Source organism: Notolepis coatsorum (genome assembly GCF_963971535.1).
Source record: "Notolepis coatsorum genome assembly, chromosome: 19".
Taxonomy (NCBI): Eukaryota; Metazoa; Chordata; class Actinopteri; order Aulopiformes; family Paralepididae; genus Notolepis; species Notolepis coatsorum.
Genome location: NC_140183.1, coordinates 78,596,216 through 78,622,138, shown reverse-complemented (window position 1 = coordinate 78,622,138; position 25,923 = coordinate 78,596,216). Strand labels below are relative to the sequence as shown.

General features: G+C 46.0%; 2 protein-coding genes across 3 annotated transcripts in view; one reads left to right on the top strand and one right to left on the bottom strand.

Annotated features, from left to right (window-relative positions):
* Positions 1-19,809, bottom strand: part of aplp1 (amyloid beta (A4) precursor-like protein 1) — a 159,732-nt gene extending 139,923 nt beyond the window's left edge. For both annotated transcript variants that reach the window (XM_084336351.1, XM_084336352.1), the window contains exon 1: positions 19,523-19,809. In XM_084336351.1, coding sequence (XP_084192477.1) covers positions 19,523-19,588 — 66 coding nt within the window. In that variant the 5' untranslated portion in view covers positions 19,589-19,809. The remainder of the gene's footprint in view (positions 1-19,522) is intronic.
* A 5,008-nt stretch (positions 19,810-24,817) lies between these two features.
* The window catches only part of st14 (ST14 transmembrane serine protease matriptase), a 91,860-nt gene continuing 90,754 nt past the window's right edge, over positions 24,818-25,923 (top strand). The window contains 1 exon segment of the mRNA XM_084336431.1: positions 24,818-25,065. Coding sequence (XP_084192557.1) covers positions 25,039-25,065 — 27 coding nt within the window. The 5' untranslated portion in view covers positions 24,818-25,038.

Genomic DNA, 25,923 nt, shown 5'->3' with positions numbered 1-25,923 from the left:
GCCTCTGTCGTGCGTCTTGGAGCGGGGTTGAGGCCTCTCTCGTGGTCGGCAGCCACGCCCGGTAGGCGTCCGATGGGTAGTTTGCCTCTCCAAGGAGCTGGTGCACCAGTGCCGTCTCCTGTGTGATGGCCTGGTTCCGGCTCTGGTTCCTCTGCTTCCGGGGAGTCGTCCGCTGTTGGGCGGCCGACTCCTTTGGTTGCAGGGGATTTGAGACGCAAACCTTTTGCGTCGGCTCGCTCCCGTCGCAAGATGGTGGCTTGCAGACGCGAACGGCCTGGTTTTGGTGAGTTGCTGGAGCCAGATGAGGATGCGTCGGTCTCTGCATGCCCGATGGAGACAGAGGACTACATGATAGAGGCGGACGGGTTCTTGTTTGAAGGCTGGGTGGAGACGTGTCCCCTGCCTGTCCAGGTAACACTGGAGGGGGGGGAGATGTCTCCTTGGGGTTCCCCGCCCGCAGATGTTGGGTTAGAACCTACGACTCGGCGGCGGGATGCCCTGCTATCAGCCACATCAGAATGTGGCTCCTTGACCAGTAGTCTGCTGTATGTGAGGGACGCGGGCTCGGAGGAGGAAAGTATGCAGGGGGAACTGCGTGCTTTGTTTCCCGAGCTCATGGCGGCGGCGGCAGTCGCAAACGGCGTGCCGCTGCCGCAGCCACTGCCTGTTCCTGTCCCTGATGATCTCATAGGTCATCTATGGCAACGTCGCCCGGTGAGAGGGGTGGACGTTGTCTACCCATTTTTCCCCTCAATGGCGGCCTATGTCCGTCACGGCCAGGTGGTCTCCCACATCATAGGCCTTACTCCTGCCTACGTGCAAGTCACACGGGTGGCGGGTTTGGTCAGCGGCATGAAGGAGGGCGTGCCACGGCTTGATAGGCCGATGGCGGCGCTCCTTTGTCCAGAGGTGGTGTGGGAGCCGTTACGGAAGCCGGTTCCCCAAGGGAAATCGGCGAGGCGGTTGGCATATTGGAGCGACCAGTCATTTATCACCGGAACACAATCTCTAGCTGCCACTTCTAACATCACGCAGCTTGTCGAGATTCATGTCCGGGATATTGACGGGCGGCACGGAGCTGACTGATTTACAGCATGATCAGCTCGCCCAGTCGGCAGGAGCCATCCTGCATCTGACTCAGCCACAGGCTATAGCCGCTGGGAAAGTGCGCGCCCTGGCCACTCTGATCCAGCGCCACCTTTGGCTGGAGCAGGCACGTGTGCCGGAGAAGAGGACTCCACTTCTGACGGCACCCCTCTCCGATGCTGGACTATTCGGGACGGCACTGCAGCTGATGACCTCAACCTGCAGGGAGATGCAGGAGGAGCGCTCCGTGCTCCAGCCTCATTTCCCCCCGCCCGATGTCGCCGGTGGAGTCAGACGGCTGCCGCGTCGTCGAGGTTCCTCCGCCGTGGCCACCGCTGCCACCACCGCCACTGCTGGACCTTCAGCGAAGAAGGCCAGGAGGAGAGAGGGCGCCTCCGCTACTGCAGCCGGCCCATCTATGCCCGGAGGTGATGGTAGGGATCGTCGAGACCAGCCGCCGATCATTTATCGTCCCTCCGGGGCTCCCCGGGGTGGCAAATCCCGAGCGGCTCGTGGCAGGCGTCGCTAAGACCCAGTGACTTTTTCCCTCTGTGGTCCCCCCCTGTTTCCCTTCCCGGCCCGCTATGATTTTGTTCGAAAATAAAGAGTCCCCTCTAAAGGGGGACTGTATTTTTTGTTGCAACGTGTGAATCTTTCGCTAGTATGGGTTGATAGGAGGGCTACATTCATGTTAGAGCTTAAGCAAGGCCTGCAGCCTACACTCGGTTGAAAAAGTTTTTTTTTCTGCCTCGACCTAAATCTCCACATAAAGGTAGAGGTTAGTTGTGTGCTCTGTTGCTTACACAGTGATATTGAGCTACAACACTATTGTGTTGGGTTTGCAGTAATGCTCGTATGAAAACGTACCACGGCTCAGCCGTTCTCTCTTTCTATCAATGTTTTTCTGTGTTACAACATGGATGCGGGTGTAGGATTCACACACACACACAACTTGGTCTTGCTATAAACCCTGTTCACAGATGTGTCTGTGGTTAGCATGCATTGTATTAGCATTGCTACTAAAGGTATCATATGGCTATTGTTGTTGTTGTATGCAAGGGTTGGGCTTGTGAGGGGATGCCGGATAAACCCCTCCTTCCCTCTTCTGATTGGTCAGGGGGTTTATTGGCCTCTCTTTTTCGTTCAGTCAGGGCCAAGCTGTTAGGCGGTTTGGCAGGGAGGGGGGGGGGGTTTCCCAGACTCTGCACCCATCACAGGCGTTTGAGTCTTGGGTTTCCCCCCGTCATAGCACACGTCACTAGGCACGTTGCTATTGGACGATGACTTCCGTGAGTTTAGACCCGTATGTATGTAGGGTCTGTTGTTGTCAAGTGTCGGGATAGAGCGTAGGAATTTAAGGTTCCACTACGCTCAATATACGCGTAACTTGAGTCGGTTGGTCACATGACTCAATGTTACCGTGGCTTTTCAATCTATGGCTCACGTGGGAAGTCTCTGAGGAGTTCCGTCTCTCCTCTGTGGTAGGGATGACGGGATATAAAAATGTAAAAAATGTTTACCCTTGGCTGCGTCAAGTGGGATTCATGTCAGTCTGTGTTTCTTTCTTTTTTAATAAAAAAGTGTGGAGAATGTGAAGCACGACAACCTTCTTGTCGTTCTCCCAGGCGCCTTGAGGGATCGATGTGGGGTCTGGTTAGACTGTCCATTGATATGTTTTGGGTCCCGACGCATACATAGTGCTGGCTCGGGGTGTTTCTGATAAGAATCATGCGGGTGGCTAGTACCCCTTGGTTACTTGTTATTAAAACAGCGTTTTTATAAAGCAACTGGGATGGGGGATTTTTTCCTCTTCCGAGAGCCTGTTACTGGGTCTCGACGGATTCTCGTTCATATCTGGGGGATGTTAACGGAATAGATCAAAACATAGGTAGAGGGGTCTCACGCCCTTGGGGTGGGCCACCGAGCCCGGTTTAAACCGGACCGTCTGGGTGGCGCCCTCTTTTCATGTTTTAGATCAACACGCATATCTGCCCCTTCTCCTGGAGTAGGCATGTCGGTGTGGTTAGGGCACGGGACTGGTTCTGGTCACGCTGGTCCAGGTCAGTTAACCCGTTGTCCGCCGGGGATGCAGATCTGCTGTTCTGGTACCCTGAGGGACTTGGGCTTTTTTCAGGGGGAAAAATGCCGGGTCGGCCCGGGTGTCACAGGGTTAGGCACAGGGACCGAAACTAAAGCCTGCCGCCCGCCAGGGGCGGTCTGTTTTTACCTTTGGCGCATGACACTTAGAGGGCTGCCCGCCGTGTGGCGTGTAGACGTGTAGTTCATAACGATACTCTTGTGCGAGTACAGATTATAGCCGCTCGTCTTTTTTTTCTCCGCTGCGAGATCGTTAAAAAACTACAAGTCCCACATTGCACTCAAGTCAACGGTCCAATCACAGTAGAGTGACGTGACTGGTTTCATGAGAAAAAAAAGCAAATGACCAATCGGAAACTCCCATTTGGCTTGTTTACTTCCGTCTGCTCTAGTCTATATCGGACCTCCACGAGCTAACGTTACTGTTTAAACAATGACCCAGTCAACTATTCACTTTTAGTTTAATACATGACGAGGCATTGTCTAACGGTATCTAGCTGGCTAGCTACTGATAGCTGCTGATATCAACAAATGCTCCAGCAATAGTCTACTCGAGTGCATAATACCTCCGTTCCCTCGTTAGCTAGCTTAGCTAGCTCACGTTAGATGATCCATCTGTCCCAGTAAACTAAATTGTCTTAACGTTATCTACCGGGCTAGCAGTAGCTACAGATAGCTCCTGATATCAATGTCTTATAACATTGATTGAATGCGTATTCTAGCTGAGGGCATGTTGAATGTGATTTGACAAAAGAACGGTAACGTTATAAATAGGGTCCAGCTGCATCGCCGGAGAATCCTTGCATGCTGAATGTAGGGTCTAGCTGAATATAGGGTCTAGCTGCAGGGCCGGAGAATCCTTGCTGGAGCTGGAGGCTACTCAAGTATACACACAGACAGTGGAGCTGTTTGCAGATAGCAAGCATTTTGACTTATTGCGTGGTGGCGATGTCTCGCAGATAATACAACTACAAGTATGATTATATAATATATATTTTATTTAAAAAAAAATTATATAAAATATATATATATATTTTTTATCAAAAAATGTTTGGCAGGTAAGAAATATGCTTGGCGGGTAGACTATTCACATCTCCCGGGTTGCCCGGTTGAGTGTGCCCCTGCACGTTCATGACGTCTGCCAATCGTGTCAGCCTTCTCTGCCTCGACCCCTCTGGGTGTTTTTCTTTTAATGGAGGCTTTGTCATGGTGCTCAACAATGCCAGCATACGCCCCTTCCGCCGGGGGGGCTGTTTTCAGTTGACTCCTTTGGCGCCTGTCTCATCTGCAGTGCTCCAGGCTCAGGTCTACAGCCTGCTGCCTGGTTTCCCCGGTGCGCTGCCTGCTTCCGTTGGTTAAACTTTTTGAGTGCTTTACGGCCATGCTGACTGCCTGTTCTGCAGGGTCAGTGTGCCAGGCGGTGTACTATTGGGACCGAGCAGACGCATCACTTGCAGCGCGTGACGGATAGACACCCTCCGCTGCTCCGAGAGGGTTGCAATCATGGGTCTCGACCTCAGCGTCAAGCCCAAGTACTCCACCTGTTGACTGGGAAGAGGTGTACTCTTCTTCCAGTTCACAGCAAAACCCAGCCTGGTGAGGAATTCCACCACCAGCCTGGTATGAGACCTGGCAACCTCCTCCGAACGACTGAGGAGTAGAATGTCGTCGAGATAGAATAGAACCCGTATCCCCCGACGACGTAGAGGCTCCAGCGCAGTCGCTACGCACTTGGTGAATGTGCGGGGAGCCAGAGAATAGCCGAACGACAACCTCTGGTACTCGTACGCTACGCCCTGAAACAGGAACCGCAGGAACTTCCTGTGAGGAGGGAAAATCGGGATGTGAAAATACGCATCCTTCAGGTCTATGGAGGTGAACCAGTCTCCCCTTCTGACAGCACGCAGAAGGAGTTTGACGGTCAACATCCTGAATGGTCTCGCTACAATCAACCGATTTAGCGCGGACAGATCCAGTATAGGTCTGACCCCCCCTGTTTTCTTGGGTACCAGAAAATAACGGGAGTAGACGCCTGACATCGCGTCCTCTCTCGGGACCACGACGACGGCCTGCTTCGCCAACAGAGATTGGATCTCGTCGGCCAGGGCTGTCACTGCTTCTGACCCTGACAATAGGGTCAGCACCAAACCTGAGAACGGAGGGTGGGGTTGCGCGAACTGCAACACAAGCCCCTCTTTCAACGCTCTCTCTATCCACCCCCCCAAACGGCATTCTTGTCGCCATATGTGAAAATAATCCAACAGCGCACCCGCCGTCAACTGACGCTGGGCCGCAAGGAACAGTAGATAGCTGGCCCGGTCCCTCCCGCTGTGCGACGCACCCAAGGGGGGACCCTGACAGAAAGGGCCGGTTTGATACGGGAGAAGCTGTCATCAAACTGGTTGACACACCCCCCCCCCCTGAACACCCCTCTAGCGCATGCTGAGGAGTTGTTCTGCAGCTAGACACGCAAGGCATGAGGACCCCATGGCCTCCTACACGCCGAAGCCCTGCAGTGATATTGCTATCACCAAAATCCCGCTCGCCTCTTCTTTGCAGACCACTGCCACTCTCACGGGAGTGGGAGGCATCAGCGCGATGCCGCCTGGCGAAGGCGAGGCCGGGGTAACCCTTGCTGTGCATTCAACAGAAGAGGCCTCGAGTCCCCCTGCTGACCACTGTAGCTAGTGGCAGCCGTAACACCAGGCTCATCCATCACACAACGTGTGGTGCAGGAGCCACGCGACAGAACAACATTCTCACGGACAGACCCAGGCTCAGCCATCAACTGGGTGTCAGCCCCTGTCCCCATGAGAAGTGAAGAATGGGGCCGCATGCGCTTCAAAGAAGGTTCGCAGCCCGCAGCCAAAGGAAAACGATCAGAGCCCCGTTTCCGTGGGTAACAGAGAGAGGATTGAACGGGGAGCGGGCTGCTCGCAGCAAAATGACGACGGCTTGTATTATCCAAGCCGAATTCACCCAAAATGGCCGATTCCTCGGCCGCCAAGGCTGTCGGCCTTGTGGAACCCTGTTGACTCTCCGCCCAGGGCACCACTGGCGGGGAAAACATGGCCGCCTGTCGAGGGCCTCGCCACAGTCATTGACGAGGCCGTGCTCCCACCTCTGGCTGCACAGCGTGAGGCGGTGTGGGACCCAGATCAACAACCGCCTGCGCCTCCACAGAATGACCAAAAAGTCTTTCCGTGGAAAAAGGAGTCGTGAGGAGAGAAAACCTATCCTCTTCCCCAAGAGGAGAGTGCTCCAACCAAACATGCCTAACAACAAACGTTGATAGCATCCTAATCCTCCCCGCAGTTATAGCTTGCGACTGAGTCAAGATCCCTATAACACCACAAACATGCAACATGTTTACAATGTCGGCTGGACCCAAAGCCCCACTACCCGACGCCAATGTGGATATGAAACTAGCCAGCTGAGCCATAACACTGGCCGCCGCTAAAAACCATCCTGCAGCAGTATACCACTCATCCGTCCATACTGCCACCCTCCGAGCCGATTCGCTGTCAAGCATCGGCCGGGTGGGACATCGTTCATCCCCGCCGGGACACAGGATCAAAGCTACCTGGCTACGTAGCCACGGTACACCCGGCCTGCACCCTGTTGTTAGCCCTTTTACACGTAAAAAAGGTAAATAAGACTCGCCGAAACCCCCCACATTAGCAACCGACTGACCTTCATCAATGAATCGGGCAAGAGGAGGGAAAAACGGCAACGTCCCACGGCGGGGAGTATTAGAACAACGACCCATTTCAGCATCAACATTAGCATTAGCAATAGCGTTAGTAGCATTAGCGTTAGCAGCATGCTCCAGGATCGCCAGGAAAACGTCCACTGCAGTGGAACGTTCACCAAGCCACCCCGGCCCTGGCGCCGAACCATACTTCACAGCATTACCAATACCGACATTAATGCCTGATGACACAGGGCCTACCTGTGTACAAGCTGGCTCGATAGCCAAACCTTGTACGCTGCTCCTTGGCCTGCTGCCGTCAGACGAGGAAACATCAACATAGGCCCGACGTGTCGCTGAAACATTCCCCGAAGATTCCAGGGGTAAGCAAACCTCCGGTAAGCATTCAACATTACGCAATTTCTCTGATCTTTTCATAACACTAGTTACATAAGGTGCACTGCGACCGTTATGATGGAAACGAAATTAGAGGAAGAGTGTTTGGTGACCATGCCTACTGTCTTATAGGCTACGCCTCCATAGGGGCGGGACCCGGCAGGTGTAGGTGTACTTGTTTTTTTCGTTGATGGAGTACAATAGGTACATAAGATGAGGTATATCTCGATAGGCTTAAAGAGCGGGACGCGATGGCCAAGTACGATAATATAACTAGACAAACTGCACCTGTGCTAATTAACCCTCCCCCACTGCTGCTCTGGTGAGTTCACCCCATCTTTCTCTTCTGCGGTTGACACCAGAACCACACCCAACAATTCTTCCCACAGTTGCTAGCAGATTGCTTGATCAGAACTGACTCTTGTATAACTCTGCTAAACACACAATCTCTCTCTCCCCCTCTAAACTGACTGATTGATGAAAGCTCGGAGAACCCCCTCACCTCTGCACTGCACTACCAGGCGATAGTTCCACGTCGGCTATTGTAGGAATGGCCCGCAGCGCTTGTTAAACGGCCCACAAAATGTCTTTCATTCAGCTGTCACCTCTGGTAATGGCTTGATTGCTGAAGCACATTTACAGCAGCCCTTTCATCTTGCACAGTACCTCTCTCTCTCTCTCTCTCTCTCTCTCTCTCTCTCTCTCTCTCTCTCTCTCTCTCTCTCTCTCTCTCTCTCTCAGCAAGTGTATACCATAGCTCCCCTTTCACAATGACTGTGCAGGATTTAATCCAGGTCCTGTGTCTTTAACTTCAAACGCTCTGAGAGGAAGCGAGATACCGAGGAGGGGGGCAAGAAAAAGTGATACAATAAAATGGTACATTGCAATGCCCGCTGGCACATGCGTATGGCAGAGCATAACACATGGGAAACCATTAGTGAAACCCGATTATCTCCTGGCTCGGAAATTAATTAAGTAAGAGAGGGGAAGAGAGAGAGAGAGAGAGAGGGAGATAAGAGTGTGTGCGTGAGAGAAAGAGAGAGAGAGGGACAGAGAAAGGAAGAGAAATCTGGTTGTGCCTATCTGTTTTTACAAATCCCCCTTGTGCTGCTGCATTCACAGGCAGATGGGAGTGGGCGGTGCCTGAGTGCGGGTGTGTTCCAAACACAAGGCCCCCAAACTGCTGAAGGGGAGCAAGTAGCAGCGATTAAGCAACTCGCTATTTCTCTTTCATCTCCAGCCATCCTTTCTAAATGCGCCCGCTATCCCTTTCCGCTTCTCTAAGTGAAGTAGCTAGAAGCTCCGTTCTAATTCTCTCTCTCTCTCTCTCTCTATCTCTCTCTCTCTCTCTCTCTCTCTCTCTCTCTCTCTCTCTCTCTCTCTCTCTCTCTCTCTCTCTCTCTCTCTCTCTCTCTCTCTATCTTTCAGGAAAAGCTGTCTGGCCACGTTACGTTTTGCGATAGGGAACTTTTTTTGCAATTCCCTGCACAGCTGCACAGCGGTGATTGAGTCAAGAACCCAAAGAGGTTTTTCTCATCAAGGCCCTGAGGAGGCCGGTTATGTAAACATTTAAATTAAAAGATGAGTTTAATGTTGGGAAGAGTTAATGAAATGATCGAAACTTAAAACGCTGAGTGTGTGTGTTTGGGACCGCGGTTAACGGTGAGATCTAAATTGGCTCCTACTGCGAGAGCGTGAGGTTACACAGTAACTTAAATGCCGAAAGAGTCATTGAACGCATTAAGATATTGGCAGCATGAAATGGTAAACAGTTTCTAATATGTCTAAATGTTTACAGTATATATTTGCTTTTGCCGCTCGCCATCTGCTCACCATTTTGACATGTCTCTCAAATCTCTCACTCTCCCCCCCCCCCCCCCCCCCTCTCTCTCTCCTCTCTAATTTGCTGAGATGTGTTTGTGAGACCAGGGGAGAGCTGTGTTTCTGGCTCCACAGCCTCAGTGCCCCTGCAGCCGCTCTGGATTGGAGTGCTCAGAGGCTCCGGCCCACACTGCAGTCATTTATCTTGATAAATACAGAGCCGGTTGACTTAAGCTGAGGATACAATTCTTCCTTGGCTGGTGGACTGTTTTGTTTGTATTATCTGCACGCTAGCATTCTCCCGGTCTTTGCAGATGTGATCGAGCGCATGCTGTTTCGTGGATACTGTCCTGTTGGGAAGAACACAGTCATTCTATTGATTCTCTTTCATTCGAAGGGATGTTTTCCCGCGGCTTTAGTGAGGAGTGAGTATTCGTAATACATGTGCGATTCTGACAGCTCTGATCTCAAAGAGCAAGTAGAATTCAAAGTACTTATTTTAGCGTAGTACTGGTAGAGAGACGCTCCCTCTCCCTCCCTCCTTATTACTGCTGACACATGAAACGCTAAATTAATTTAGAATTTTTTAAGATTTCATTTGTAATTCTATTCATCTTTACTGACTACAGCTCTTTACAACCAGCCATTCAAAAGATCTGGTTAACCTGGATACTGCATTCTGATCATTTGGTTTTCTCTACGGAGAGTGCTAGTTGCTTTTTCATATAACTTCAACTTTCAATTGATAAAGGTAATGTGATAATGGCAGGCTTCCTGGGCCTGAAATGGCGTTTGACACTGTAGTTATAATACTCTTATCTCCAAACTCTTTCTCTGACAACATTTTACAATGATTCAAAGCATATCTGGAAGCGTGAACAATGTGTAGTTCAGGTGTATGCAGACGACACAGTTATGTGTCTGACAGGACTACAGTACCACCTCAGTTTCAACACAACAGTCAGAACACTTATAGCAGCATAACTCAAAAACTAACACTTAACTTTAAAGATCCCCTTCACACAGCAGCAAAATTAATAACCCTGTGATGAAGTTGATGTTGAAAATTGCACATTTGGGAATACATGGGAAAATGTCGACAAAAGCTGCCAAATCAGCTTCAATTATATGCATGTTACTTTTTTGTGTAGATCTTGAATTATACTGTACGTGTGGATCTTGTCCTGCTTTTAGTCTGATTGCTTTCCCATCTCAAAGGAACCGGCCCAGAGGTAATTTGGAAGTGGACCGAGACGACCTCAAACAGGTGGACCAGGGTGCGTTGATCGGTGTGTACCTGAAATTGATTACTGTGTTCACGCCAACCCAAATGAACGTGTGAAAGCACCCTTAGAAACTGTTTACCATTTTTTGCTGCAGATAACTTCACAGGTTCAATTAAGTTTAAAGGAACACTCCAATATTTTGGGAAATTAGCTTATTTGCCATCTACCCTGGAGTTAGACAAGAAGAGACATACCTTTTTCTTCTCTGTGCATGCAGTAGGAGTAGGAAGACGCGCACCGTTAGCCTAGCTTAGCGTCAGTCACTGGAAGTAGGTTCCTCCATTAGCCTAGTTCCCAACGTCTTCCTACTCCTACTGCATGCACAGAGAAGAAAAATGTATACTGTATCTTCTTGTCTAACTCCAGGGTAGATGGCAAATAAGCAAATTTCCCAAAATACTCGAGTTTCGCCGCCAACACTTGAGCGCCAATAACGAGTATACTAGTTTTTGGATCCTTAAGATATTTTTCCTTTGATCCCCATTCTATACACTCAGCCGGAGCTCCCTAGGTCTCCCTGGCTCATCTGCCTACATTGGAATTGCAATGACGATCGAATCTCACCAGGTAGCAGTATCGCCTACCTTTTGAACTGGGAACTGGGTATATCACTTGTCTTGTGATCCACTCCGGCTGTTTCCGCCTAGGAGTGGATCACAACATAGCAATCGGTGGAAGATTTGGTGCCTCAGAGCTATTATTTCCCGTATGGTAGCCATGCCCAATATACACAAGTAATTGCAATTGCCATGGGATCGACTGGGATTTATTCATTTTGGAGTACTTTCTGACTGAGGTAAGGTCTATCTTTTTTTTTTATCCACTTTTTCTCCCATTTTCTATTTTTCTCCCATCCCAATTTCGTATCATCCAATTCAACCCTCCCCTGTCTCGAACGCTGTTTCTTGCCTCCCACAAGCCGGCTGCAATGTGGACTAAGTCATACATAGCACGAGTCCCCTCCGATACTCGAGGTAACAGCAGTCGCATCTTTTCAGCTGCGCGGCGCGATCTTTCAGCGTCAGGGGTCTGCGCTTTGGAGGGGCGCCGCCCCCATCGCTTCCTGATTCTACTGCGCAGGCGCACCAACCGACCTGTAGGAGTCGCTGTCCACAACGCCCGATCCCCACCCATCAGTTTCCCACCCCCTAATACTGCCAATGTGTATTAGTACGGGCGACCAGCTAAACTGAAAGCAATGTGGAGCGCTGGGCTCGAACAGGCGAACCCAGCGTCTCCAGTATTCGTGGTGAGCGCCTTGCCCACTGCACCACGTAGCCGCCCTAGGTAAGGTCTATCTTGTAACCTGCTGGTATTTTTTTTTTAACGTAAAACATGCTTCTGTACCGATCACAATGTTGTGGTTTACCGGACGTAAAACTTGCTTTTGGTAACGATCACAGTTTTGAGTTAAAACGACCCCCCCCCCTTGATGATTTTGTGAAGACACATATGTACATGGTATATACCTTTGATTTGGAAGTATTTGGGGTTTCGAGCGAGCAACCAGAACGATTTGGGCATATTGCATATAACGTGCCATATCTCACGTTCTATGAAAAAATACTGGATTATTTTGGAAAGGGGCAATGTTTAGTGTGTAATAGTGCACAAACTACAGTATGTAGAAATTAACTCAGTAGTCAGTGATGGACTATGAACAATGCCTGTCAAATTAGCCATACTATTGTCTCCATAGCTATAATACAGAACACACAATGGGTCTGCAAACATCGCTAAAATGGTCAATAGCGCTGGCGCCATTGAGTAAAGATGGGAAAAGGGCGTGGCGCTCAATGAGTTAAGATGATAATACAACCGTGCAATAAACATTTGTGACAATTGGCCAATTTGATTTGACCAACTCAATATTTTAAGTTTTAAACATTTCCCAACATCTGCTCCATGGGATCTTATTGACAGTGAACCTCTTTGAGTTCTTGGCTCAGTTACTAGGGCTGCTGCTGTGGGGAGGTTCCCTATCAGAAAGCCTCCTTTGGGCAAACTATTTGTTGAATGGTCAAGGTTTACGTATCCGTCCATATTCAAATAAACATTAAAAGGACGGTGGACCATACCATATTTGTGTTATTTTGACTTCTCGCTATTACGAGAGAATGTCCCCATCTTTAACTAACTTTGTGTGCATAGCCAGGTGTATATAAAGTATATGTTTTGGTAGATCTCAGCCTTCCTTTCACACTGCTATGTACTGTATGTTGTAAAGTTGTAGACATAGACGCCTGCGCAATAGAGCAGACGATGCACGTGCTCTCCCACTATTGAACTTGGGGGAGCAAGGATATGATCTTGCTCCACCACTTTTTGATCATATGAAAAATATGATATACCCCCCCCCAATATATAAATCTAAGCATAACTACGTAATTTCAATCAAATTAATAATACGCAATGACACTTAATAACACGTTTTTAAGTTTCCAAAGATTGCGAACCCCCCCCCCCCCCCCTGCCCCATTATGGTTTGATCCAGTTCCTCCTATCTCCAGCGCGTAGAGCTTGGCTCACTGCCTCACAGCGCTGCAGTCTGGCTGCAGGCAGGAGTCAGTGTAAATATCAAAGCCCACAGACTGTGTCATAATATTGGTGGCAGGCAGTGAGGCAGGCAGGCTTTTCCAGTAAGTTGTTCAAATAAAAGGATTATGTTAGACATAAGTTACTATTGAGTGGTAGTAGAACTTCTACGGTTCTACCACGCAATACATAAAAGTGTTTCACGGTCCCGAATTGCGATCTGGTCAATCATACGGTTTCCTCGAATAAATAATAATAACGTTTCCCTCTCTGGTTGGCGTTAGCTTTAGTGCTAGCCGCTAGCTAACGTTATCTAGATATGTGGTGTGAGCTCAGCTGGATGACGTTGACTTCATTTCCAAACGTTAACGCTATCGCTATCTATATGGCAGACGAGCAGGGCCGGATTAACGACGGCCGCGGCCCGTGGGCCTATAGTGACGAGGGGCCTCCATTTTTTTTTTTTTTACTTTACTTTTTTTTTTTTTTTTTTTTGAGATCGATGTCATGATTGTGCACTGCAGACTCAGGGAGGAGGCAGAGAAGGAGAGAAAGAGACACAAGATTTACAGGTAATGGAAATATATCTTTTTTCTCTTTCTTATTAAAAACTTGGCCTATTTGAAAGGAGATTGATTTAATAAAAATGAATGAGCGAAAAATCAATATACAGTGTATATACAGTATAATATATTATTATTATAGTAATTGGCTATCATACTGCAATATAAACTGAGTTTTATAGTGAAAAGAGCAGCTTTATTGGTCAAGATTGAAGGCTCTATATTGCAGGAAATTGCACGTACAGGTTCATTACATTTAAAAAAAAATCTGCCATGGAGGGGGTCGTGCCGGACCCCCTCCAAACCACTCCTTGCCTGTCAAAAAAAAATTTAAAAAAAATAAAATAAATTATAATAAAAAAAAAAAAATTTAATAAAAATAATATTCTTGCACCCCCACTTTCAACTATAACTAGGCGGCCATGGTTGTAGAGACATACTCCATGATACGTGAAAGTCACTAAGCGCAGGCAATTCACGGTGGGCTGGGCGATAAAACGATAACGATAAATATCGCGATAAATTATTTCCTCGAAATAAACATGAAACGTGGTCGCAAAGTTTCGATATATCGATTTTCCAAGTTTGGCTCCGTTCAGCCTCGGCTCAGCTCACTCACTAACAACCAACGTTACGTGATGACGTCCTTACGCACCACAGCTCAGGACTCAAGGCTGCTAGGATACTTAGCTTGCACGTCGCTGTTTTTATATATTTACGTGCCGAGTATGTGTGTGGCGAGAATTCTGATGCCACGGTTATAGTAGTGTGTGATATACGGTGGACGTCGTTGCAATGTATTGTGGCGGAACAGAGTATTTTAGGGATATTTACTAGTACATTGTCATGGAATACATCGCTTGTAAACGAAGCTGGCTAGGTTAACTAGCTTGCACGTCGCTGTTTTTATATATTTACGTGCCGAGTATGTGTGTGGCGAGAATTCTGATGCCACGGTTATAGTAGTGTGTGATATACGGTGGACGTCGTTGCAATGTATTGTGGCGGAACAGAGTATTTTAGGGATATTTACTAGTACATTGTCATGGAATACATCGCTTGTAAACGAAGCTGGCTAGGTTAACTAGCTTGCACGTCGCTGTTTTTATATATTTACGTGCCGAGTATGTGTGTGGCGAGAATTCTGATGCCACGGTTATAGTAGTGTGTGATATACGGTGGACGTCGTTGCAATGTATTGTGGCGGAACAGAGTATTTTAGGGATATTTACTAGTACATTGTCATGGGATACACAGTACTGCTCGCTCTGGCTAACGTGCGCGGACTGATGACGACATCAACTCGAGACATTCACAGCAGAAAAATAAGTCTATTAATAGCGCGTCCATCGGCGCCGGGCATAAAAAGTTAATTAAACTTGACAGACATTATATCGACGATAATTATCGATATCGAGTTATATGAAAATAATTTAATAATTTTATCGCGATAACGTTTTTGGTCATATCGCCCAGCCCTTCACCCTTGTGAAAACCACGGCGTGTTTTACTTTCGCTAATGTTACTGTATTGCTCTATGACAAATCATTAAAATGTGTGCATTAACCGGGGGCACCTGGGAGTTAATAACAAGTGCACCCAACTGAATGCGGAGGTTTGATGTGCAGGGCTTGTAGTAGAGTGTTAGCGAAAGTACAAGACACTGTGGTATTCACAAGTAATTACCTCAAGTGTGAATTACATATGCCTAGCAACTTTTACGGACGGTAGTTCAATGGTAAATGGCTGCATTTATATAGCTCTTTTATCCAAAGCGCTTTACAATTTGTTCCTCACATTTGACCCATTCACTCACACTTTCAGACACCGATGGCAGAGGAGAGACCATACAAGGTGCCAACCTGCTCACCTGGACAAGCTGCCTGGGAGGAGCGGGAATCAAACCGTGAACCTCTGGATTACCAGACGACTGCTCTACTTCCTGAGCCACTGTCGCCCCATAGTTTCATGGAAAGTAATCATAACGTACATATTGGTCGCAGGAGTCTTCAACGTTGGATGGTGATCCATTTTGTGAAAGGATTTGTTCTCTGATGTAGCAATATCTTTGTTGGCAGACTTTGGACAATCTCTGTTAACATTACCGCTATAACCTAACGTTAACATAATTAGCAAGCGTAGCATAGCTCGACCTGTGTAACATTACTTAGTACTTGTCGCTCCGCTGGGAAAGACCGCTCATCACTGCATTGTTTATACAACTTGGTTTAATCCAAAGGTCAGTTTGGAAACTTTCTATAGTGAAGTAAGACAATCAGGGGACGTCTGGTCACCTATTATTTTCTCAGTTTACATGTCAGAGAACAGATCAGGAACGTAAACAAATGTTCCCACCGCAGCTGCCTGTCAAATGTACGGGAGGCGGGTGGGGTCAAAAAGGGTAATGCGATTAAGGTTTGAAAATGTATTGAAAAAGAATATGAACGTGTATTAATATTGACAGTCCTAAAGACAGGGACAATTAGGGACAAACAACTCAAAATGACACTGGTCATAAACTACCAGTAAACTAAATGAACCTAAACAGCCATGCACCAGGATTCAACTACACTGACACAGTGCAACTGAAGACAAAACTGTCGATGCCCATGATCATTACTGTCACCTTTTCATAGATGACCTTTCATGTATGAGTCAGGATACAAAGTGTTATTATGGGATAATGTGACCTATTGCAGGCTGTCAATTAACGAAATGCTTTCAGGGCTGTGAATAGCGAGTGCCATTAAAGCCGAGCTACAAGGGATGGAATCCCATTACTGTACATGTCACATGTGACAGTCTATAACACTGTGTTGCCTCCACCATAAATGACACCGGATAGGTAAAAACATGGGCTGAAGTGTATTGGGTGTTTGTTATATGAATACAGAAGTAGGGTATACTGGAGAAGCCTGGAGAAGCTACATTTCCTCTAAATAACATTGAATAATTTGATTGAATCATTCGGATCAGAAATTTGCCTCAATGAACGAGATCAAAACAAAAACGCCCAATTCCAAGGATTAATGTAGACTAAAATGAAGAAAGCGTACATTTTTATTATGATTAATACCAGTGTAATCCAGCCAGCCAGCTCTCTCAGGGTGTAATCTCCAGTGTAAACCTTCATGGGCAGGTCTCCTTGTGTGAAAAGCTAAACCCTGTTCCTCAGCCCAGTGGTAATCCTGCTAAGTCTCTTATAGCAGAGGAATTATTATCAAGTGAAAAGGGAGCTTTATGACTAATGCAGACTGACTGTGGATGATGGCTAATAAATAGGAATCTCAACAATCCTCTTAATATCTTTGGAGATACTAGCGTCCCGAATAGCCACAATACTTCACTAATGTACCGACACGATTCCAGAATTGTGAGTGCAGTTTTCAAGGGCAGTTTTGACAGTCTCGTCTTTGAGACGGACAACATTTTCTGGCAATCGTCATGATGTTGTCCCAATCCACACATACTCTGAGTAGGTCAAAACAAATGCTCACACGTGTTGTTTGCGAACGCTAAATTGATCCATGTCTGACGTTGCAATGTTGTCACCATTGAGGTTCAAAGAAGATCAAAAGAAACAGCCATCACTTATTTCCAGCTTGAGCTACACTTGAATAGAGTTCCAGCTATCCAAGTCCTAGGAGGATGACTGTGAAAGGTGTGAAAATAAATACCATTCTGAATAAAGCACTTCTGTGGTGACGCAGAGATGCCCTGGCCTACAAACGGTGATCTACAGACGTAAGAGAACATCTTCATTCATACACCAACCCTCCCCTGCAAAGATCACATCATCATTTTAATCCTTTTCTAAGTGAAAATTAAAGCAAGTACCTACCGTTGCCTCTAATATTGTGAATCATATCGCAATTGCAATATCTGTAAAAGAAAAAAATTTATAATAATTGAAAATATCACTAATATGATATTTTGTCCATATAGTTGTATATCATGCACAGGGGGTGGCAAGGGATAAGGGTGGCCTTAATGAACCATTTATTACCATGATACTAAAAGTTGAACATAAACAATGCCGCTTTCTGGACTGTCACATGTACGTCTTTGAGAGGAATTTGTCTATTTTCAATAGTTCAGTGATTCTTGAAGGGATGGGTGGTGCCTGTATATACTTGATAACCCCAATGACATCTGACCCATCTTCTGCAATGCCCCCCCCCCCCCCCCCCCCCGACCCACCTAACTACCTAACATCTAAACTAGTTATCATCTACTCATCTTAGGCTATGACACAACGGATAGTAACACAATATCCTGCATGTTTGGTCAATGACGTATATCGTGCCAGTTAGGGTACCACTACCTTGTGTATACTGCACCTTGTGTATACTGTTTACGTTTACTCTTATTCATAGTATACATTCAGATTCAAATTCTTTATTGCCTATATTTATTGTAACATATAATATAACCAATAGGGCATAGGCCTACAGACCCTTTGTTTACACTGTTTATCATTGCCTATATGTATGTCTTTCAACTATTACCCTGTCCATACCTGTACTCCCCCCCCCCCCCCCCCCAATGCTGCTATGATGCCGAATTTCCCCAAGAGGATCAATAAATCAATATCATATCTTAAATAAAGAGTGTATTGTGAGCCCCCCCTTTCAAATGAAAGTAAATACAATGGAAATTCATCCCATGGGCTTTTTGCTCGCCCCCAAAAAACAAACAAGACGAGACAAATCCACATAGCGTGACATACGCATTCAAATAAGAGCCGTTTTAAAACCATATAGCAGGTGCTAGGATTGGGAATACTGAAACCCATTCACAGACCGTGACTGAAGAGTGGCTGAGACTGAGAGCAAAGGTGGAGCTCATCAAACCATGTGGTTCTGCTGTCGGAGCGGTACAGGAGGTGGGGGTGAGTGACTGATGTCCTGGCTGGACCGTTGATCTGTCCCCCGCGCACAGGGTTCTGTCACTGGCTCTTATCTACAGTCCGAGGATGGAGACTGATCCCAATGAACTGACCGCATGGAATGGCATTAGCATAATTGGAATCATATTATCTGTCCGCGTACATCGCTGCATTGATGGGCCAACGTCATATACATAGGCCGGGCAACTTTTATATTCAATGTTTTTTTTCTTTTTTTTTTTGGGTCAGTCCATTGCCACCATGGCGTTTAATTAAATTCACAAGCCAAACAATTTACAGGCGCAGGTCCCATCATTTGGGGAAATTGCATTTAGTGCGATGATATACTTTGAACAGTGAACAACACCCTTCACCTGTCATTCAGATGACAAGCAGCCACCGTGCCACACACATTCCAAACTGCATCTAAATGAGAATCTATATGATTCAGCTGGGAATTTGTATTAGTTTCAGTAGCCTTTTTATGAAGAGGGCCTACACACAGTAATGTAGCCTAATATCAAGCACTGAGTGACTATTGATGTAAAACAGCGCCAGAAATAAACAAGGACAATGTGGGCTTGTCTCCATTTGACAAGGCCAGATCTCAGATAAAAGAGGATGGGGAGGAGATATGATGAAAGGCGATGGACCCCCTCCCTCCCCCCAAATTCCGTTGTAACACTGTTGTAACACTGTAACAATGACAATAAAGATCATTCTATTCTAAAAAAGCTATGGCAAAAGAATTGCACATTTTCATGTCATGCTTGTAAGGTGTAGGTAGTCTAATAATACAAAGGCCTACTGTCACGAAGCCTACTTTATTATGTCCTCAGTAGAGACTAATTCCATTCATTTCTTAATGCAGTATTTGCACTGCCAATCCGCCATATAGGCCTAGCATTGCATTTTTGTCGACGTAATGTGCCATTACTCTTGTTGACAAGCAATTTATCAGTAGTAGTGCTTGCGCGGCGCATGCATTTACAAATTAAATCTGTCCTATAAAGGGCGCGCGTCAGCAATTAGGAGATATGAATAATATCCACGCCTGAGATATCGATCAAATACACCAACACTGTCAGCACAATATTGACATATACCAGATATTAGTGCGCCATCATTAAATATCATTCAAAATCTGTTGGACTCTTACCTCGACGTTTCTCCATACGCATTGGGACAATACAGTCATCAACACGGGCAACACGACATGTCCCATTTTTTTTTTACGCCTATCGTTTCGTGATATGACAAGATTTTTTTCTAATGTTAAAAATGAATTTCCAAATAATGCTATAATCTACATCAGCTGGAGTGATGATGGACTCTGCTATCGCTGGTGCCTGCAGCCTCCGAGTTCCCCTGCGTCTCCTCTCCGTCCGTGCGCGCGTTGCTCCTGCAGGCTCTCCAAGCGCAGCCTTGGTTATTATAGATGCATGTAGTCTTTCGAGTCTGTCTCATGCATCGAACAAAACCAAGCCCTTTTTTTGAACGCCCCATCTGCGGGTATTTATTATAGACTTCCCCCCCCCCCCCGGACCGGTATGCCTTAGTAAAGAGAGACATCTGGTGGCGTTGTGGAGAAAATGCACACAGGCTGCTTTGTTTTGAGGGGTTTCGACGCGCCTCCGCGTCAGAATAAGTCATTGATTGATTGATTGATTGATTGATTGATTGATTGATTGATTGATTGATTGATTGATTGATTTATTGATTTATTGATTTATTGATTGATTGATTGATTGATTGAAAACTTTATTAACAGATTGCAGAATGGGTACAGTACAGTACAGCTCAATACATACAATTGTTAAGGGGATGCAGACCAGAGAAAGACTTTCGTCTTGTTTATCAGGGTCCCCCATTTTCAATTCATCATAACATATATGACATACAGATAAGACTGACAGTGACATCTTGGTGTCATCTTGGTCCTCCTCCTGAACAATCAAGTACAAGTTCAAGTTTTGTTGTATTTGTCACATTGGTACATGTACATTACAGTGAAATGCTTGGTTCTGTATTAACCCCCTGCGATTGTGCTTCATACAGTAAAAAAGGAAAAAGAATAAAGGCCAAACAAACACTATAGAAAATATACAATATACAAACTAAAGTACAAATGAAGTACAAATGCAAATGCAAGATAGAATGGGGGTTGAGCAGGCGAGGCAAATGGAAATAATACTGTGTTATAACAGCCAGAGCCAGTCACCATATCCCAGAACACATACATTTACAAAACATATAAAGTAGTTGATTAATTTATTTGAACAAAGTGCATTACTCAGCCTAAATGTTCAACGTCCAATAGTACTAATATATCTTTAACTTTGAACTTAAGCACTGATTTTATTGTTTGTCCACCTCCTTGCTTTACTCGTTTGACTCTTCTATTGTGTCTATTTTATGTCTGTCTATTTTAACGTGTAATGTTGACTGATGAGAGCTACTGGATACCTGAATTTCCCCAAGGGGATCATAATCTATCTATCTATCTATCTATCTATCTATCTATCTATCTATCTATCTATCTATCTATCTATCTATCTATCTATCTATCTATCTATCTATCTATCTATCTATCTATCTATCTATCTATCTATCTATCTATCTATCTATCTATCTATCTATCTATCTATCTATCTATCTATCTATCTATCTGTCTGTCTGTCTGTCTGTCTGTCTGTCTGTCTGTCTGTCTGTCTGTCTGTCTGTCTGTCTGTCTGTCTGTCTGTCTGTCTGTCTGTCTGTCTGTCTGTCTGTCTGTCTGTCTGTCTGTCTGTCTGTCTGTCTGTCTGTCTGTCTGTCTGTCTGTCTGTCTGTCTGTCTGTCTGTCTGTCTGTCTATCTATCTATCTATCTATCTATCTATCTATCTATCTATCTATCTATCTATCTATCTATCTATCTATCTATCTATCTATCTATCTATCTATCTATCTATCTATCTATCTATCTATCTATCTATCTATCTATCTATCTATCTATCTATCTATCTATCTATCTATCTATAGTGACTCTAAACCCTTGCGAGTACGGGGAGAACATGCAAACTCCATGATCAAAACGCTGGATTCGCCTGTTCGAATCCAGCTCACAGCTCCGGGGTTGTCACCAGCTTGGCTGGCCGTTCACACTAATACAATTGGCAGTATTAGAGGGTGGGAGAAGCTGGCGGGGTGGGTCCGGGTCGTAAACAGCGACTCCTACAGTTCGGTCGGGGCGCCTGCTAAGCGCGGATAGGATCTAAGGGCGGTAGTGTGATCCTTCCACACGTTACACGCTCTCAGTGAGAGTCCGCGCTGCCAGGTGAAAAGAAGCGGTTGATTGGCTAGACGTGTGTCAGAGGAAGCACGTGATAGCCTCCACTCTCCCAGACCGACTGTGGGGGGTAAGTGCGCAGCGACCAGGAAGGGGATTGGGAATTGGCATAACAACTAACATTGGGATGGGAGAAAGGAGGGGGAAAAAGATCAATAATAAAAAATAAATAAAAACTGCTAAAAAATAATTCATCAATGACAAAACTGAGGAAAACAAAAATAGACCACGTGAACTTTGGAAATTACTCAATAATCAACTATAGGCTGCAGTAAAAAACGTAAAACCAGGTTCTCAAACATAAACATAAAGACGGACAACACGCTCATCACAGACAAGCTGGATGTAGCCAATTACTTAAACACTTTCTTCACAAACATAGCCACAACACTGGTAAACGAATTACCCTCCCACTCAGGGCAGTATAGGGTAGAACACATAGTAGCATACTACAAGAACCTAGGCGTCCACAAAGACGACTTCAAACTGGAAATGGTAACTACAGATGAGGTACTCAAAAAACTGAGCGCCCTCCAACCGAACAAGGCCACTGGCCATGACAACATCCCCTCCAAATTCCTCAGAGACTCAGCAGCCGCCATCACCCCAGTCATCACACACATAATAAACCTCTCCATAAAACAGGGACACGTCCCCAAGGACTTCAAAATTGCGAGAGTGCCACCCCTGCACAAAAAGGGCAGCAAATTAGACCCAGGCAACTACCGCCCTGTTTCTATCCTTACATCCATCTCGAAAGTCATGAAAAAAATAGTATACGAACAGGTCGAAAAGTACCTCGCGGAAAAAAATCTAATCTACGAATTCCAATCTGGCTTCAGCACATCCCACTCCACTGACACATGCCTTCTCTATTTGAACGACCACATCAAACAAGAGGTGGACGCGAGCAAATACTGCGGCATGGTCATGCTGGACCTACAAAAGGCCTTCGACACTGTCAATCACACCATTCTGATTGACAAGCTATAAGCAATTGGTTTTGATAGTCTATCAGTGAGCTGGATACAATCCTACCTGGAGGGGAGAGAACAGATGGTGGAGGTAAACGGTACCCTATCCCCCCCCCCTCCCAGTGAGCTGTGGTGTTCCACAAGGAAGCATACTAGGACCGCTACTGTTCCTAATTTATGCAAATGACATGTCGTCAGCTTGTGACTGCAACTTGTTCCTGTTTGCGGACGACTCAGCCCTGCTGGTCTCTGACAAGAACAAGTTACAGGTTGAAAAAACCCTCAGCTCGGAACTAGGCAAAATCTGCATATGGCTCGCTGATAACAAACTATCATTACACCTGGGTAAACCAGAGTCCATTCTCTTCGGTTCAAATAACAAACTCGGCAAGACCGACGGCTTCTCAGTTACAGTGGGTGACAATATTGTCACAAGGAAAGATGAAACTACCTACCTGGGTTCCATCCTAGAGGCTAATCTCTCCTGTGACAAAATGGCATCCAATGTAATAAAAAAAGTCAACCAACGAACTCGATTCTTGTACCGGATCTCCTCTCTGGTAAACAAGAATACCCTGAAGACTCTGGCAGGAGCACTCATTCAAGGGTACTACGACTATGCTTGCACCTCAAAGGCACTAAAAACCAAATTACAAACATCTCAAAACAAACTAGTCAGACTACTGTTTGACCTGACTCCTAGAACCCACCTCACCCCTGCCCACTTTGACAACCTAGGATGGCTTAGAGTAGACGACAGAGTACAGCAACTTGCAATGGGCCTGGTCTACAAGACTACACGACCAAGGTACCCATGTACATGTCATAATACTTTCCAAAGGTCAGTGAATACCACGATCACAACACCAGAGGGAGCTGATTCGGCTCAAACAAGGGACTAAACATGTTTAGCAATTATGCCACATCAATGTGGAACGCCCTACCTAAAGCTGTAAAGGAATCCACTTTCAAAAACACTCTCAAAGAACACCTACGGGAGACTGCAATTCGAAACTGGCCCCTACAAATGTCCTAACCCAGTTGTACAGTAAATGACCAAGTATGGCTTTGTCAGTATTCCAATGTACAGTGTACAGTGTCCCCCACCCCCCTCTACCCAACCCCCCCCCCCACCTCCAATGTACAGCCCCCCCCCCCCCACCTACCCACCCTCCTCCAATGTACAGTTTCCACGTCAAATGTATATACACTCTTTTTCTGGACACCTTTTGTATCACAAACAGTACTGTATTTGCAAATCTGGTATGTCATAAATGTATAGATGTAGCAGTAGGCCTACTGTCTATCGGTATGTCGTGTGTGTCATATATGTTATGATGAATTGAAAATGGGGGACCCTGATGTAAACAAGACGAAAGTCTTTCTCTGGTCTGCATCCCCTTAACAATTGTATTGAGCTGTACTGTACTGTACCCATTCTGCAATCTGTTAAACTTTTCAATTAATCAATCAATCAATCAAACTCCACACAGAAAGGCCTGGGTAGTACCTGGCAAAGCGGAAACCTGATCCCCAAGCAGGAATCGAACCCTGGACCTTCTTGCTGTGAGGCAACACTACCACTACACCACCGTGCCATCTATCTATCTGTCTATCTGTCTGTCTGTCTGTCTGTCTGTCTGTCTGTCTGTCTGTCTGTCTGTCTGTCTGTCTGTCTGTCTGTCTGTCTGTCTGTCTGTCTGTCTGTCTGTCTGTCTGTCTGTCTGTCTGTCTGTCTGTCTGTCTGTCTGTCTGCCTGCCTGCCTGCCTGCCTGCCTGCCTGCCTGCCTGCCTGCCTGCCTGCATGCCTGTCTGTCCATGTCTGTCCATGTCTGTGTCATAAATATGAGCATAATGCACGGCACGCAGGTAGCACCATCTGCATTCGGTCAGCAGGGGGGGGGGAAGACAATGTGCGAAAATGAGACATGTGGCCTGTGAGTAGAGTAGACTGAAGAAGCCCCCCTGAAGCTAGGATGGATCAGTCTCACACAATAACCCACGAAATGATCCCTAGCATTCCCACAATCATTATGGCACTGAATAATGCATTTGAGGTTTCACTCACTGACTCACTGACGCTGCAGGGGGGCGGGGGGCGTGGCTAATGCCCTAGGTGTGTGACTGAGGAAGAGGTCAGTTTCAGGTGTTGCAAGCAGCCACGACGACACGGGGACTGTCACAGAACGTCCGGTTTTATTTATTTTAACAAGTAGAAACAACAAGTGTTTCGTTTTTTATTTTTGTATATTTAGTGACACTTTCAAGCTAAGATTGTCCTGAGCTTCTTCCTGACCAGGCAACTTTGGTGGGAGGGAAAGAGGAACTATATCCCGTCATTCGGAATCCAGTTGGATTTGACGCACTTAAAGATGAATTCCGCCAGATATGAATACAATGTAAGTTGTTGTGTTTTCATTACACTGTACGTGGCAGCGGTTACCCGTTTTCTGTCGATACATTTTACGAATGTTTCGTGCGCAAATGGTGCTTGGTGTACATTACACTTAGTGTGTAAAAGGCACTAGCAAATCGTAAACAACTTGGCTACTACTTAGTAAGTTCTGTACGTTTAACGTTTACGCGGTTATGTTTTCTGTAGGAGTTTAGTGAGGATTTGTTTTGCTTTTCTTTTGAACGATGACATTGTAGGCATATGGAATGGTGATAGGCGGCCTATCTACTAATTATTATTATTATTATTATTATTATTATTATTATTATTATTATTATTATTATTATTATTATTATTATTATTATTGTTGTCATTATTTATGTTTTCATTACAGGCAGGCCTATTTTTATTGAGAACCATTTCCGCATAAATATATCGTACCACATCATTAACTGGGCCTTGGCTTAGTCAATAACCGAGTAAAACTCAGCATTCCCAGGACCCACCCCACCCCACCCCACGTCCCACCCTACCAGCTACCACCCTACCACCTCCTAATGTACAGTTCATGTACAACATATCAAATCACACAGCATCAAGACAACAAGACGAGGCAAAAAGCAAGCATAACAAATCAACTAAAACACGTAGAACTTTATTGACAAAGGCTGGAGATCAAGGTTTGAAACTCAGAGGGGACAATCTCAAGCTTTATTAAGGACTGTCGGGAGTTCATTCCATGAGCTAGAGCAGTGCTTCTCAAACTTTTTCTGTCAGGCCCCCCTTTGGCGGACCAAAATATTTTGCCCCCCCTCGCCCCAACAAAATAGTCATGAAATGGGCCATGTTTAAATTTATATAA